The following is a 17,461-nucleotide window of genomic DNA, read 5'->3' on the forward strand; positions in this document are numbered from 1 at the left end:
AAGCATACTGAGGAGGAACAGGAAGTGAAAAATTCAGACAAAAAAAAATTAGAAGGGAAATCAAAGGAAAAGGTAAGTGAACTAACAATGCACTAGCTTAACCTCCCTGGTGGTATGATTGGAATTTTGTACCAAAAGCGGTACAATTTTTTGCATGGAAATTTGGTGTTTAATATTGTAGGCCTGCAATTCTTAGGAATAACTCACTTAAATCTGTCCAAACAAGAGTCTAGTAGACATCCCGGGTATGATAAAGTTTGAAACACAAAATCATAAATTATAATAAAATAAATAATTATAAATAATTATAACAAATAATAATGTAATTATAATAAAAATCATTCAATAATGTAATCAAATCAAAAACACTGACATTTTGCTCAGTTGCAGAACTGTCATTATTTTTATTGTTTGATGACGAATTTCCCCACAATCGCTATCGCTCAATTCTGCAAGTGATTACTATTTTTTATTGCTGTTTTCTAGCTGGTCTAAAAGCACTTTTGATGTAAAGAGACACTTTTTGGTTGCTATGGACAATCTCCAGTTTCCAGGCAGAAAGAACTGTTTTTTATTATATAAAACTGCATGCAGGACACTGGGCAGACCACTAGGGACAAAGGGGGTGTGTATTTATTTCATACAGTACTGTAATCTGTGAGATTACAGTATACTTTATGTATATTGTGTTTTTCACTTTTTGAATTTGGCGCCGAACTCCGTCACTGTGCGTTGTAACGTCGCAGGGAACGGAGCTCGGCGGCACTGTGAATAGAGCGAGGAGACATAGCGGAGGAGCCCGCACACACAGCGGGGACACATCGCAGGATCCAGGGACAAGGTAAGTTACTCCCCCCTGTATCCTGCAATGCAATCCCGAGTCTGGCTCGGGGATACTGCTTTTGGTATAAAAAATTCAACCCGAGCCTGACTCGGGATAACCGCTAAGGAGGTTAAAGGAACCTATTTAGAAAATAAAAAACAAACCTTTACAACCCCTTTAAAGTGGAGGTTCACCCAAAAACCTCTTTTTTTAACATTAGATTGAGGCTCGTTTTGTCAAGGGGAATTGGGTGTTTTTTTTACAATCGAAGCAGTACTTACCGTTTTAGAGATGCATCTTTTCCGCCGCTTCCGGGTATGGGCTGCGGGACTGGGGGTTCCTACTTGATTGACAGGCTTCCGACGGTCGCATACATCGCGTCGCGATTTTCCCAAAGTAGCCAAAGTAGCCAAACATCGGTGCGCAGGTGCCGTATAGAGCCGCACCGACGTTCGGCTTCTTTTGGCTACTCGTGATGCGACCGTCGGAAGCCTGTCGGAAGCCTGTCAATCAAATAGGAACCGCCCAGTCCCGAAGACCATACCCGGAAGCGGCGGAGAAGATCGCTCTCTAAAATGGTAAGTACTGCTTTGATTTTAAAAAACTACCCGATTCCCCTTGACAAAATGAGCATCAATCTAATTTCGGGTGAACTCCTGCTTTAAGCTTTCATGTTTCCACCCAAGCTAGTCATCTAAATTGATCTTGCAAAGCCAACTCGATTGGTGTTTCGGTCAAACACTGTGTAGTATCTCCCAATAAAGACATCCCCAATAATCCAGAATGGTCCTGCAGGTGGGGGGATGTCCAAACCCATGAATCCGCTGAGGCACAAATTTTTACCCATCTTCGATATCTAAATGAAAAAAAAAAGAATGCTTAGTAGTAATAAAATCATCACAGAAGATCAAATAGAAATAGAAATCCACAATCTATGGAAGCTGAGGTGACTATTCTGATAATAAAAATATGGGATTTTAAAACGGTAAATCTGTCAAACAAATGTTCTCTGTCTATAAAAAGTAAATTACAGAAAAATTGGCCACAAATATTAAAAACACAACACAGCTAAAAAAAAAAATAATATTTGAGATGAAATCAAGGAGTTTGTCAAGTGTGATCTATTTATTAATTGCATGTTTAATAATAAACGTGAACAGTAAAGCCTCGTACACACGATAGGTTAACCAGAGGACAACGGTCTGATGGACCGTTTTCATCGGTCAATACCGATCGTGTGTGGGCCCCATAGGTTATTTAACCTTGGGTTAAAAAAAAGACAACTTGCTTTAAAATTAACCTATGGATTGGTAACCGATAGGTCAAAACCGATCGTTAGTTGGCACAACCATCGGTTAAAAATCCGCGCATGCTCAGAATCAAGTCGACGCATGCTTGGAAGCATTGAACTTCGTTTTTTTCAGCACGTCGTTGTGTTTTACGTCACCGCGTTCTGACACGATCGGTTATTTAACCGATGGTGTGTAGGCTCGATGGACCATCAGTAAGCTTCATCGGTTAACCTATGACAACGGTCCTTTAGACCGTTGTCCTCTGGTTAACCTATCGTGTGTACGAGGCTTAAATGTTATTTGTACTCAAGATTCATGTCCCAAAAATGTTCTGGTAAATTTTTTAAGGAACCAAAAACTCACTGAATGGTCCATCTGAATTGCCAGAGGTGTAGTATGTATGGAGTTTATTGGTTTTGGGTTCACAACTAACAGCAAAGAGAACATCTCATGCTAGTATGTCCTTGCTTGTAGTATGATCCTAAAGATATGGGGGTTGATTTACTAAAGTGGAAGCTCTGCTGATTTTATCATCCAATCATGTGCAAGCAAAAATTGTTTTTTTTTTCCCCTTGCATGCCCCCCTTAGATCTACAGCGACTGCACTTGCAGTGCACTTGTAGTGCAAAGTGGTGTTGCCTTTCGTAAATAACCCCCATTGCATACCAAGCCTTGGGTGTCCTAGTATGAAGCTGTCATTCCAGTTTCATTATATATGGGATGCCACTAACAATTAAACAGTGCAACCAGTGCCGGCCCAAGACATTGTGCTGCCTGGGACCAAGAATGAAATGCTGCCCCCCCCCCCCCCCCTCAGAAAAAAAATCACGCCAACCAAAAGGCCCCCACATTCATTATTTTATATCATGATAACTAAAGGGGACCCGTCATGGCTCTATACATGTATAAAGGAGTATAAAGAGGACCTGTCATGGCTCTATACATGTATATAGAGGACCTGTCATTACTCTTTACATGTAAAGGAATATCAAGAGGACCTGTCATGGCTCTATAAATGTATATAGGACTATAAAGAGTACTTGACATGGCTCTATACATGTATAAAGGAGTATAACGAGGGCCTTTCATGGCTCTATAGATGTATAAAGAGAACCTGTCATGGCTCTATACATGTATATAGGAGTATAAAAGAGGACCTGTCATGGCTCTATACATGTATATAGAGGACCTGTCATGGCTCTATACATGTATAAAGAGGACCTGTCGAGACTCTTTACATGTAAAGGAATATAAAGAGGACCTGCCATGGCTCTATAAATGTATATAGGAGTATAAAGAGGACCTGTCATGGCTCTATACATCTATAAATGAGTATAACGAGGGCCTGTCATGGCTCTATAGATGTATAAAGAGGGCCTGTCATGGCTCTATACATGCATATAGGCGTATAAAAGGACCTGCCATGGGCTCTATACATGTATCCAGGAGTATAAGGGGACCTGTGAATTGCCGGCGGCCACAATGTCTTTTGCGCAAACTAATCAATGTACGCTAATTGTGTTTTTTTTTTGGTACCAAAAATATGTAGAAGAATACATATTGGCCTAAACTGAAGAAAATCGTTTATTTTTCTAAATTTTGGGGATATTTATTATAGCAAAAAGTTAAAAAATATATATATATTTATAGCACAAAAAATAAAAATCGCAGAGGTGATCAAATATCACCAAAAGAAAGCTCTATTTGTGGGAAAAAAGGGACATCAATTTTATTTGGGTAGCGGAGCTGGTGGAACGGGCTGGCGGGCATCAGTATGCTGCCCCCCAAAAGTGCTGCCTGGTACCCATGGTACCACCCGGTCCAAGTGCAACTTCAGTTGCTGTTTGTTGTCTTTTGGATAATTGGTCTAACTATCCCTATTTCTCCTTGCCACATTTCAAATTTTGTGCCTGCATGCATGTTTCTCTTATAGATTTGCACGACTAGGATGCAGATCTGTAATAATGGTCTAGTCAGGGATGTATCTTGGCCTAGGCCGACAAGGCCTAGGCCTAGGGCGGCACTTTGCGGGGGGCGGCACGGCCGGGCACCAAAGCCACCCCCCGCATGAAAAAAAAGACCCCCGATCTGTCCTTTTATTTAATCGGCTCCCGCGGCCGCCTTCCGGCTCCCTTATAAATTTAGCCCCCGGCGCGGCGGCCTGTAGTGTGGTACTTGGCCAGGGGGAGGGAGTGACTGACTCAGTGACGTCCCCATTAAATGGCCGGTGATTGGCCCGACCGGGTGCATGTCATACCAGCGGCGGAGCCCGTGGGCGTCACTGCGTCAGCCGCTCCCACCCCCTGGCCAAGTACCACGCTACAGGCCGCCGCGCAGGGGGCTACATTTATGATGGAGCCGGAAGGCGGCCGCGGGAGCCGATTAAATAAAAGGACGGATCGATCGGGGGTCTTTTTTTTCATGCGGGGGCGGCTTTGGTGCCCATGCGGCCCCCCGCAAAGTGCCCAGCCGGCCCTGATGTGTCTGCAGGATCCCACCACGGCACCCAGCACCCAGTAACCAACCTGAATAAAAATAAAAAAACTTTTTCTGCTGTCAGGTTTATATTGTAATTTACAATATGTACAGAGGGGAACAGAGGTGTGGGGGAGGAAGTTACAGAGGTGGGGGGGTACAGATATGTGGGGGGGGGGTACAGAGGGAACAGATATTGGGGGAGGGGTCCAGAGGGGGAACACAGATGTGTGTGTGTGTGGGGGGGGGGGAGTGGTGGGATCAGAGGGGAACAGAGGTGCTGGGGGGGTACAGAGGTAAACATAGGTGCGAGAGGAAGGAGTACAGACATAAACAGAGGTGTAGGGGGGGGGGTACAGAGATAAACAGAGGTACGGGGAGGGTACAGCAGTACGGGGAGGGTACAGACATAAACAGAGGTGCGGGAAGGGTACAGAGGTGCGGGGAGGGTACAGAGGTACAGGGAGGGTACAGAGGTGTGGGGAGGGTACAGAGGTGTGGGGAGGGTACAGAGGTATGAGGAGGGTACAGAGGTGCGGGGAGGGTACAGAGGTACGGGGAGGGTACAGAGGTGCGGAAAGGGTACAGGGGTATGAGGAGGGTACAGAGGGGCAGGGAGGGTACAGGGGTATGAGGAGGGTACAGGGGGCTACATTTATGATGGAGCCGGAAGGCGGCCGCGGGAGCCGATTAAATAAAAGGACGGATCGATCGGGGGTCTTTTTTTTCATGCGGGGGTGGCTTTGGTGCCCATGCGGCCCCCCGCAAAGTGCCCAGCCGGCCCTGAAGTGTCTGCAGGATCCCACCACGGCGTTAGCACAGGTAGGGGAAAAACAGGCAGCACACTCAGTGCACCCAGTAACCAACCTGAATAAAAATAAAAAAACTTTTTCTGCTGTCAGGTTTATATTGTAATTTACAATATGTACAGAGGGGAACAGAGGTGTGGGGGAGGAAGTTACAGAGGTGGGGGGGGGTACAGATATGTGGGGGGGGGGGTACAGAGGGAACAGATATTGGGGGAGGGGTCCAGAGGGGGAACACAGATGTGTGTGGGGGGGGAGTGGTGGGATAAGAGGGGAACAGAGGTGCTGGGGGGGTACAGAGGTAAACATAGGTGCGAGAGGAAGGAGTACAGACATAAACAGAGGTGTAGGGGGTACAGAGATAAACAGAGGTACGGGGAGGGTACAGCAGTACGGGGAGGGTACAGACATAAACAGAGGTGCGGGAAGGGTACAGAGGTACAGGGAGGGTACAGAGGTGCGGGGAGGGTACAGAGGTGTGGGGAGGGTACAGAGGTATGAGGAGGGTACAGAGGTGCGGGGAGGGTACAGAGGTACGGGGAGGGTACAGAGGTGCGGGGAGGGTACAGAGGTACAGGGAGGGTACAGGGGTATGAGGAGGGTACAGAGGGGCGGGGAGGGTACAGAGGTCACATCAGTCCCTGCCCTCAAGGAGCTTACAATCTAAAGTCCCTAACTCGCATTCATACATACACATGGTAAGGGCAACAATTTAGACCGGAGCCAACTGGATTGATTGATGCAAGTATGGAGTGAATGGTGCGTGAGTGTGCTAATGTACAGAGAGGAAGAGGTGGAGCTCTAACAGGAAAAGGTGGAGCCTAAAGTGGAAGGGGTGCGGTTTACATATGGTAGGGCATGTCTTAAACAGGAAGGGGTGGGTCATATTTAAATTAGGGGGTGCATGAGTTTAGTCAGGCCTAGGGCAGCACAAAACCTAAATACACCTCTGGTGGGGGGGGGGGAGTGGTGGGATCAGAGGGGAACAGAGGTGCTGGGGGGGTACAGAGGTAAACAGAGGTGCGAGAGGAAGGGGTACAGACATAAACAGAGGTGTGGGGGGGGTACAGAGATAAACAGAGGTACGGGGAGGGTACAGCAGTACGGGGAGGGTACAGACATAAACAGAGGTGCGGGAAGGGTACAGAGGTGCGGGGAGGGTACAGAGGTACAGGCAGGGTACAGAGGTGCAGGGAGGGTACAGAGGTGTGGGGAAGGTACAGAGGTATGAGGAGGGTACAGAGGTGCGGGGAGGGTACAGAGGTACGGGGAGGGTACAGAGGTGCGGGGAGGGTACAGAGGTGCGGGGAGGGTACAGAGGTACAGGGAGGGTACAGAGGTATGAGGAGGGTAAAGAGGTGCGGGGAGGGTACAGAGGTATGAGGAGGGTACAGAGGTGCGGGGAGGGTACAGAGGTCACATCAGTCCCTGCCCTCAAGGAGCTTACAATCTAAAGTCCCTAACTCGCATTCATACATACACATGGTAAGGGCAACAATTTAGACCGGAGCCAACTGGATTGATTGATGCAAGTATGGAGTGAATGGTGCGTGAGTGTGCTAATGTACAGAGAGGAAGAGGTGGAGCTCTAACAGGAAAAGGTGGAGCCTAAAGTGGAAGGGGTGTGGTTTACATATGATAGGGCATGTCTTAAACAGGAAGGGGTGGGTCATATTTAAATTGGGGGGTGCATGAGTTTAGTCAGGCCTAGGGCAGCACAAAACCTAAATACACCTCTGGGTCCAGTGGTGTGCATCTATGGAAAAAAACACATATCCAACCCCAGATGTTATTGTATGGGTATAATGAGGTGACAGGTATAAGACAGGCAGGAAATGTACCTTTAGGACATACTCTTCTCCTGTAAGGTTGTACTGCACTCCTCCCAGAATGAAAGAAATAACAGGCAGCGATGGTATTTTACTGCAGTTTACCATATACTAAGTAAAAAAAAACACAACATAGTTAATCAAAATAGATTGGTAACAGAAATATTCTAAAGCAGGAAGTGCTCAGCCACTCTCTCCCCAGCCTAAGCATATGGGAACCTTTACCTTATAAAACAATTAATTCATTTTAGAATAGAAATGAAAGGCAAAACATGTGTATATATATTTTTATTGTATATATATATTATTTGTGTGTAAGGCCTCGTACACATGACCGTTTTCCTCAACAGAATCCTTCAAGAAACTTGGTGGGAGATCTTTTTTGCAGAGGAAACTGGTCGTGTGTACGTTTTTCATCGACGAAACTGTCGAGGAACTCGACGAGGAAAAAAGAGAACAAGTTCTCTTTTTCCTCGACGGGAGTCTTAATTTTCTCGTCTGGCTGGTTTATGACGAGAAACACGATCGTGTGTATGCTAAGAAACCCGCGCATGCTCAGAATAAAGTATGAGACGGGAGCGCACCTTCGGTAAAAGTAGGGTTTGTAATGGAGATGGCACATTCGTCACGCTGTAACAGTCTGAAAAGTGCAAATCGTCTCTTACCAAACTTTTACTTAACACGCAGTAACATGAGATTAGCAAAAGCAGCCCCAAGGGTTGTGCCAGTGGAATCGAACTTCCCCTGCCATTGTATGTGTTGTACGTCACCGCGTTTGAGAACGACGAGATTTTGTCTTGACCGTGTGTACGCAAAGCAAGCTTGTCAAGTTTCTCTACAAGCCTAACAAGGAACTCGTCGAGGAAAACGATGTCTTTTCCGGCGAGTTCCTCGGTCGTGTGTACGAGGCCTGTGTGTATATATATATATACATATATATATATATATATATATATATATATATATATATATATATATATGTGTATATACCTGTATATACACATACACATTAAAAATACCCCCCTTTTTTTTTATATAAGTCGTCACATAATTATTGTTCTCAGCTGCATAAGGGCCTTAGAGCTAGGGGTGGAGAAACAGTAGTACACTAATCTTCCCAGTGAACGGCTGTGCAGGAGGGTGTGTCAGCACAAGTCTTGGCCATTGAAGGCCAGATGGCCGTGCTCCCAGCACAGCCTGAAAACTGATTACACTGGGATGGCTAAAGTCACATGCCTAGCATGGTCAGTTTAAAATAGGACAGCAGTGGGACTGTCTGGATCACCAGGTATTTCACCCAAAGGGAGCAATACAAAGAAAAACTGATACTTTTTAACACAAGTACTGTACATGGTATGACAGACACATCAGGAATATAAAATGTTAGGGTAACATATTCTTTATAAGTAGTACAGAACTAGGGATGAGGCTTTGTTTTTTATTACTATAACCCCCATTTTTATTATTATAACTTTCTAAAGCTGTACAATTTACCTTTTAGATTTACCAAAACCATATACATAGGCCGCGTTCACACAATCGGACAAAACCGATGAGAATGAACCTAGGTTCAGTTTCATTGGTCCAAACCGACCGTGTGTATAGCCCATCGGTCTGTTGTCCTTCGGTCCAAAATTGTAAAACATGCTTTAAAATCGAACCGATGGCCCACTGCCCGATCGGTCCAAACCGATGGTTAGTACAGAAAGCATCGGTTCAAAACCCGCGCATGCTCAGAATCAAGTCGACGCATGCTTGGAAGCATTGAACTTTGTTTTATTCAGCACGTCGTGTGTTTGACGTCACTGCGTTCTGACCCGATCGGTTTTTGGAACGATGGTGTGTACGCACATCAGACCATCAGACCACTTCATCGGTGAACCGATGGAAATGGCCCGTCGGACCATTCTCATCGGTTTGGAACGACCGTGTGTACGCGGCAATACAGTATGAGGTCACACCTACACTTTCAATTTGTATGCAGTCAGTCAGGCCCTTGCACTACATAGTTGAAGGTAAATCTAAAGGTAATTAAACAAGAAAATGGTATAATGCATGGCTAACTAGAACACAAATGTTGTTTGCTTTCACCTTAGGGCATTCTGTGTGCTGTACATCTTTTTACAGAAGTCTGCAGACATCCACTGCAACAGTAAATTAAGCTACAGTGAAATATTTCTAGCAAGTCCTCATTCACACTGGGTGTTAAGCCCCAGTGCATGAGACTTTATTGTTTAGGAGGTTAACCCTGCTACGGCTGACCGCTGCTGCGGATGGATAGTGCACCTAGCGGTAGTAAAGTTTGCAGCAGTATGCACATAGGGATGAATGTTTTGAATACAAGAAATCTGCATACACCTAAACACATGGGACCTGAAAGGCTTCCAAGGCTGTTTTTTTTTCTCAGACTCCAAAGGCAGTTATAATAATATAATAATATATCTCTTTTCATCATTTATATATTGTGTGTACGAAAAAATACTTTTTGTATTTGTTTATACTTTCATATTGTCATTATTTTCTCTTGTTTTAGTAGTGCTTGACAAACTCCTGAAGAAGCAAATTTACAATGGCGAAACATGTCGAAAAAACTTGTCTGTATGCATATCTAAAACTATATTTTATGCTGTAGATGGATTTTATACTCTATCATGAGAATTTTTTGTAATAACATTTATTTTTGATACATTTTGTGTTCTTTTGCACCTTTAAAGTCCCATTCCATACTTTTTCTTAAATTTCAGTTATAATGAAGGCAGACTTTTCCTCATTTAGGTCTTAGGCCCCGTACACACGACCAAACACGTCTGCTGAAACTGATCCGCGGGCCAGTTTAAGCAGACATGTTCGGTCGTGTGTAGGCCCGAGCGTGCAGGATTCCAGCAAACATTTGCCCGCCGGGCCTTTTACCAGCGGGCAAATATTCCTGGACTTGTTTTAAAACAGTCCGCTGGAATCCTGCCCGCTCTGACATGTTCGGTCATCTGTACAGACCTACCGTACATGTCCGAGCGCCCGCCATCCCTCGCATGCGTCGAATGACTTTGACGCATGCGTGGGAGCATTTAACTGGCAGGCCCGCCCACGTCGCCGCGTCATCGTCGCGGCGACGCCGCGGACACGCCCCGCGTATTGTTTACGCGCGGATTTCTGTACGATGGTTAGTACAGCCATCGTACAGAAATCCCCGGCCAGACATGTACGGTGAAAACGGTCCGGCGGACCGGTTTCATCGTACATGTTTGCCGGTGTGTACGCGGCCTCAGGGAGAGCATAGGGAATATATCTCCTTACCAGCTCTTCCAGAAGTGGTGGCCAAAAGGTAGGGACTGGGTATAACAGGAGAAAGGCACCATAAGCAGAACACATAAAGCCCAGATTAAATTTTATTCCGAATTTTTATGTCATAAAAAGCCAACACGTTTTGAGGGTTCAAAGTGTCACTCTTCATTGGGACTTGGCATTGGGCTGATAAAATTAGAAGGATCCCGAAGAGTAATTAGTATGATTGCAGGTGCCTTTTAAAGAAAATCTATCATCATATTTTTTACAGTTCTGTCCCCCTTTGAGACAAGGTACATGTAGTACTTGGTCTTATGTTTCTAACTCTAGATATGAAATACAACCTGCACCCCCTCCCCTCCTGCCAAGGATAACCTATAAACAACTATGAAGGAGACGGGTGATTCATAGGTTCAGCTTGTCTTGGCTGTGACCACTTACAGATATGCATTGGCAAGAGGAATGCAGAGACTGAAACATCCCCCTCCCTCTGCATTCCTCTTGCTGTTGCTTGTCTTGGGAAATTGCTCACAGCTGAGGCAAGCCACAGCGATGAATCAGCCATCTCCTTCATAGCTGTTGACAGGTCAGGTGCAGCAAGAAGAAGGGATGCAGGTCGAACCTCCTGATTAGGATTAGAAAAACGTTGGACAAATTACTACATGTACTTTGTTCCATAGAGGACAGAACTTTAAAAAAATGATGATAGATCTTCTTTGGAGCTTTCCTCCTTGCTCACCCTTTTCCCACTTAGCAGTCCACTTCAAATGGGGAATGGTAATGCCTACATCAATTGCTACAGAATTGAGAAAGATAAAAAAAATATGCATTAAAGTATGCTAAAATATTTATAATTTTTTTCAATGTACGTATATAATTCACCTAAGGATAAAGTATAGTTATTACCTCACCACCCAAAAGTGGATAAGCACCCATTGCTTTGTGGAGAGCACTTATTTCTGCAGTTGGTCCTGTAATCAGAGAAGTCCCAGTGTCTACTATGGCTTGGCAACCACCTTTGCAAAGAGTGAGTTGACTACCGACTCTCACTCTGTGGAGAGGAAATGAAAATCTTAAGCCTTGCAATTCAGATATCTTTTTTACAGGTCAGTAAAAAGCAGAAGCTAAAGAATAATGCTGCGTACACACAACCGTTTTTCGGGTTCTAAAAAATGACGTTTTTTTTTAATGTCATTAAAAACGATTGTGTGTGGGCTTCAGAGCATTTTTCGGGTTCTAAAAAATAACCAGTTACACTTACCGGTAGCTGTATTTCTGGTAAGTCTTACAGGACGGCACCCTGAGATGACTGGCTTCTCCTGACAGGAAACACAATCAAAAAAGAGGTTAAAAACCCCGCCCCTTCCCGTGCTCCTCAGTTTGAGATAAAGTATGAACCCACCAGTGCACGGAAAAAACACCACAAAAAAATATAATACAAACCAATAATGTATCACAAGGGTGGGAAGTAGGCCTGCCGTCCTGTAAGACTTACCAGAAATACAGCTACCGGTAAGTGTAACTGGTTATTTCTCTAGTCGTCTTCCAGGACGGCACCCTGAGAGAGAAGCAAGTAGCTTCAGGCCTACCTTAGGGCGGGACCACTGCTTGCAGGACCTTTCTCCCGAAAACCAAGTCCTGAGGTGACAGTAGGTCGACTCTGTAATGCTTCAGGAACGTGTTCTGACTTGACCACGTCGCTGCTTTGCAAATCTGCTCCACCGAAGCTCCGGCCCTTTCTGCCCAGGAGGTTGCTAGAGACCGTGTGGAGTGTGCTCTAATATTAGGAGCTACCTTACAGGCTTGTACATAAGCTAAGGAAATAGCCTGCCTAATCCATCTTGCAATAGAGGCTCTGGACGCCTGAAGGCCTCTTCCGAAAAACAAATTAAAAGATGAGTAGAACGTCTAAAGGCCGTGACTCTCTCTAAATAAGTTAATAGACATCGTCTAACATCCAGACAATGAAAGGAAGCTTCTCCTTCATTCTGGGGGTTTGAACAAAAAGAAGGGAGGATTACCTCCTGTGACCTGTGGAACTTTGTCACTACCTTAGGAAGGTAAAGGGGGTCCTGACTTAGAACTACCCTGTCCTCAAATAAACGAAAAAATGGCTCTTTAATAGAGAGCGCCTGCATATCACCTATCCTCTTGGCCGTCGTGATTGCCAAGAGGAAGGCGAATTTAAAGGTGAGTAACCTGATGGGGATAGTGTCAATTGGCTCAAACGGAGCCTTGGTAAGTTGATTCAACACTAAAGAAAGATCCCAGGGTGGAACCCTAGAGATATGAACTGGGGACAACCTGTCTCTGGCTATAAGAAACCTTTTGACCAGGGGGTCCAGGGATAGACGTCTATCCAAAAAATACGACAAGGCTGCCACCTGAACCCTTAGAGTCCTTGTGGCTAACCCCTTGTCTACTCCATCTTGGAGAAATTCTAAGATGACTGAGGTCTCCTGCTGGGAAACCTGTCTCGCTGAGCACCAGCGAGAAAAGATGCCCCAGGTCTTGGCATAAATACGTCTAGTGACTACCTTCCTACTGGCTAGAAGCGTGTCAATAACTCTCTCGGAGCAGCCCTTCTCCCTCAGGCTCCGCCTCTCAAGCACCAGGCCGTCAGTTTGAAGAAGCTGGGCTCTGGGTGATAAATCGGACCCTGACGAAGAAGGTCCGCCCGGACAGGGAGAAGTAGGGGAGGCGACACTGACCCTCGCTCTAGAGCGGGAAACCAGGCCCTCTTGGGCCACCAGGGTGTGACGAGAATGAACTTCCCTACTGCTAGATTTACCTTCTGTAGGACTCTCGGAATCAGGCTCAACGGAGGAAAGGCATAGGCTAGCTGAAACCTCCATATCTGTGCCAATGCATCCACCCCCTCCGAGCCGTTTTCTCGGGAGAGAGAGAAGAACCTCTTCACCTTCCGGTTTGCCCTGCGGGCGAAGAGATCTATCTCTGGGTTGCCAAAGTGCTGGCATATTAGACTGAAAATCTCTGCATTTAGTTCCCATTCCCCCTGGAGAATGGGATGGCGACTTAAATAGTCTGCCTCCAGATTGAGGGTCCCTTTCAGGTGTACCGCCGAGAGCGAGATAACTCTCTGCTCGGCCCAGCCCAGGATCTCTAGGGACAAGTCTAGAAGGGTGCGAGATCTGGTGCCGCCCTGATGGTTGAGGAAGGCCACCGCGGTCGCATTGTCGGAAATGATCTGGACCTCCTGGTCCAAGATTCTGTCCTCGAATGCCTTCAGAGCCTCTCCGACCGCTAATAGCTCGCGGTAATTTGAAGAGGCCCCCTTCTGTCGTTGTCCCCAGGTACCCTGGGCACGGAGATCGTACAGATGTGCGCCCCACCCCCATGAGCTGGCGTCCGTGGTAATCCTGACCGGATTGGTCTGGCCCCACGACAGACCTTGCTGTAGGTTCTGTGGGATGAGCCACCAGTCCAGTGAGAGCTTCACTGGTTCTGGGAGACTGACGCTGAGCTCTAGGGATTCCCTTTTTCCGTCCCAGGTCGAAAGAAGGAAAAATTGGAGGGGTCTGGAGTGGAGCTGAGCCCACGGGACTGCTGGAATACAGGAAGTCATTAGACCTAAGACTCTCATGATGTCCCTGAAGGAGGACTCTGCTCTTTCCAACGTTGATCTGACCACTGACATGAGACCCCGGATCTTGTCGTTGGGTAAAAAGAGCTTCCTTTCCAAGGAATCTATCAGAAAACCTAGATAGACTTTTTGCTGTTCTGGAAGGAGAGAGGATTTCTCCCTGTTGATGATCCACCCCAAGGACTCGAGGGTAGTCATTGCAGTGGCCAGATCCTCAAGAAGGAGATCCCGACTTTGATTGTATAGTATCAAGTCGTCGAGATAGGGGACTATCGCTATCCCTTGTAGGTGCAGGAAGGCGATTGCCTCCGCCAGGACCTTGGTAAAGACCCTTGGACTGGAGGCCAGTCCGAAAGGAAGGGCAGCAAATTGCCAATGCTGCACTCCCTGGGCGGAGGCGATCGCGAACCTGAGGAACCTCTGATGCCCCAAGAAAATCGGGACATGGAGGTACGCGTCTCGTAGATCGATGGTGACCATGAATACCTCCTTCAGTAGGAGCCTCCTGAGGCTGTAAATACTCTCCATACGAAACTTCTTGTGGAGAAGGGAGGTATTCAGGGGCTTTAGATTTATAATTAAACGAAATTTGCCTGAGGGCTTGGGAACCACAAAGATGTGGGAGTACACTCCCAACCCTCTCTGGTACACAGGGACTGGAACTATGACCCCCTGTTGTGCCAATTCTGCGACATTTTGCAGAAGGCCTGCTGATTTGAGAGGGTCCTTGGGTAAATGAGTCAAAATAAAGTTGGGAGGGGGAGGCTGACGGAACTCTAGTCTGTACCCCTCTCTTACAATCTGGAGAATATGGGGACTTTGAGTAATACTCTCCCACCTGGGAAGGAACTGGGAGAGTCTTCCCCCGACCTTCACGTCATTTAGCGTCTTTGTCGCTGGGTTTGGGATTGGAAAAGAGGATACCTCCTTTTTGCTTTTCCTTCCCAGCACCCCAACGTCTGTTGTAAGGGGGCTTCTTTTCTGAGGGACGGTTCTTACCTCCAAATCCACCCTGGGGGCCTCGAAAAAATCTTTTCTTGTTTTGTCTAGGCTTGGTAGGAAAGCGTACCCCTTTTTCTGAGGATCTGGTCAGGGCCTGGTCCAGGCCTGAACCGAAGAGTAGGGAGCCCTCGAAGGGAAGACCACAAAGGCGGTTTTTAGACGCCAGGTCCCCGTTCCACATTTTGACCCACACTGCCCTTCTGGCAGAATTGAGGAGGGCTCCCGTCTTTGCGGTAGAACGGACTGTTTCTACAGAGGCGTCCGCTAGATAGGCTACTGCGCTCCCTATGAGCTGAAGGGATTCTAAAATTTCCTTAGAATCTGACCCCTGGGACACATGTTCCAGCAATTTTGAGATCCAGGAATTAGCATTCCTAGCAACACAGGCCGAAGCCAAGGCGGGGCTCAAGGCAGCCGCGTTAGCTTCCCAGGCCCTACGCAAGGAGGTCTCTGCCCGCCGATCCATAGGATCCCTCAAATTGCCTGTGTCCTCGAAGGAGAGGTCCGACTGCTTGGAAACTTGCGCGAGTGGAGCGTCTAATCTAGGAACTTTGAAAAATCTTGATTCCTCCTCCTCCTTAAAGGGGCAACGTCGTTTCCAGGTCTTGTACCTTAAAAGCCTTTTCTCTGGCTCTGCCCATTCCCTAAGGATGATATCCTTCAGGGACTGGTGTACCGGAATTGCTTTGGCCTGAGGTTTAAGCAGGCCCTGGTATAACCTATCCTGTGTAGAAATTATTTCCGCAGGCTGAGGAATCTCCTCAGAGGCGTACACTGCCTCTAGGAGGCCTTCCATATCGTCAGCAGCAAAGACATATCTGCCTGCCCTAGCATCCTCGCCTTCTTCTTCTGCCTGGCCAACAGAGCCATCCTCCTGAGGAGGAATCTCTGAGTCCTCAGAGTCCGACACTAAGGAACCGTGGGATTCCTGACGGACTCTAAAAACCTGTGAAGAGGAACTCTCTTGCGAGGAGGGCCCTGCGATAGGGGGTTCAGGTTCTTTGCTCTTTAAAGACCCCTTGAATTCTTTGAGTGTAGAGAGCATCTCAGATTGGACCTCTAGAAACCCTTTAAGAATTTCAGAGGTCTCCTTCCCTGCTAATTTAACAATGCATTTGGCACAAAAGGGTTTTGAATAATCTGAGGGTAGCTTGCCACTACAGTAGCCACATTTTTTGGAGCGACTAGTGTCCTTAGCCGATCGACTAGCACCCCCCTGGGCAACACATTCCTCCCCTAAGGAAAAAGGAAGAGTACACAGGCATGTTTGTAATAACTAAGGAAACAATTACAAAGTCCCAGCCCATCATACCTGTAATCAGGAGCACTCACCCCCTGTGGCCTCCTCCGCAGCCAGGGCCATAGCAGACCGAACCTCTCGCTCCATCGCGTGAGGATGAAGGCGCCGCTCTCTCTTGGCTGCTGCCGTGTGTACACGGGTGTCTCCGGTGCTGTGGGGAAGCCGAGACTGGCGTGCTGGTGCTGGAGCGCGCCATCTTTCACTTGAGCCGACCCGGAAGTGACACGCGTACGCGTGACGTCATCGCCCTGCGCCGCCGGCTCTGAGGGACGCCGGATTTGGCGCCGAATTCGAAAAAACGGCAATGATGCCTCCAGGACGGCCCAGTTACAGCCCCAGCCGCACAGAAAGACCCCCATCACCGGAGAGAGCGTGACCCTCAAACCTCCAAGGTAAGGGGAAAGCTCAGGGAGAGAGTGGATTCGCCCCTGGAGCTCCAGGATAGCCACCTATCCCCAGGAGACTCCAGTACTCAGGGGGGTTTCTTCATCTCACATGGTGAGGCCCTCCTGAGCATAAAAGGGACCCCCTAGGAAGGAAAACAATTTGCCAAACCCAAAGGCTACCCAGTGCCTGCGGTTTAGTTCCCAGGGGGAGACCACCAGCCCCAGGCCTTAGGTCAGGAAAAAAATAAACGTTTCGCTGTGGGGAAACACAATCAAGAACTGAGGAGCACGGGAAGGGGCGGGGTTTTTAACCTCTTTTTTGATTGTGTTTCCTGTCAGGAGAAGCCAGTCATCTCAGGGTGCCGTCCTGGAAGACGACTAGAGAAATGGGCAATTTTTTTTTCGAACATCTCTACTTTTTCACAACGTTTTTAACATTGTTTTTAAGGTTGTAAAAAATGGTCGTGTGTGGGCTTTAACGACGTGAAAAATCCACACATGTTCAGAAGAAAGTTATGAGACAGGAGCGCTCGTTCTGGTAAAACTACCGTTCGTAATGGGGTTAGCACATTCATCACGCTGTAACAGACAGAAAAGCGCCAATCGTCTTTTACTAACACGAAATCAGCTAAAGCAGCCCAAAGGGTGGCGCCATCTGAATG

The 17,461-nt window shown here is 47.0% G+C and overlaps 2 protein-coding genes across 2 annotated transcripts in view; both read right to left on the minus strand.

Moving 5' to 3' along the window:
• Window positions 1-1,415: 1,415 nt before the first annotated feature.
• The window catches only part of LOC120916518 (cathepsin D-like), a 103,250-nt gene continuing 87,204 nt past the window's right edge, over window positions 1,416-17,461 (minus strand). The window contains exons 7-9 of the mRNA XM_040327533.1: window positions 11,414-11,558; window positions 7,238-7,336; window positions 1,416-1,679 (exon numbers count right to left, since the gene is read on the minus strand). Coding sequence (XP_040183467.1) covers window positions 1,518-1,679; window positions 7,238-7,336; window positions 11,414-11,558 — 406 coding nt within the window. The 3' untranslated portion in view covers window positions 1,416-1,517. The remainder of the gene's footprint in view (window positions 1,680-7,237; window positions 7,337-11,413; window positions 11,559-17,461) is intronic.
• On the minus strand, window positions 14,981-16,527 carry LOC120916517. Its single transcript, XM_040327532.1, has 2 exons — window positions 16,446-16,527; window positions 14,981-16,349 (listed from the first exon to the last, which is right to left on the minus strand). Exons 1-2 carry the CDS (start codon window positions 16,498-16,500, stop codon window positions 14,989-14,991), a joined length of 1,416 nt encoding a protein of 471 aa, XP_040183466.1. The 5' UTR covers window positions 16,501-16,527; the 3' UTR covers window positions 14,981-14,988.

Source organism: Rana temporaria, chromosome 10 (genome assembly GCF_905171775.1).
Source record: "Rana temporaria chromosome 10, aRanTem1.1, whole genome shotgun sequence".
NCBI classification, from domain to species: domain Eukaryota; kingdom Metazoa; phylum Chordata; class Amphibia; order Anura; family Ranidae; genus Rana; species Rana temporaria.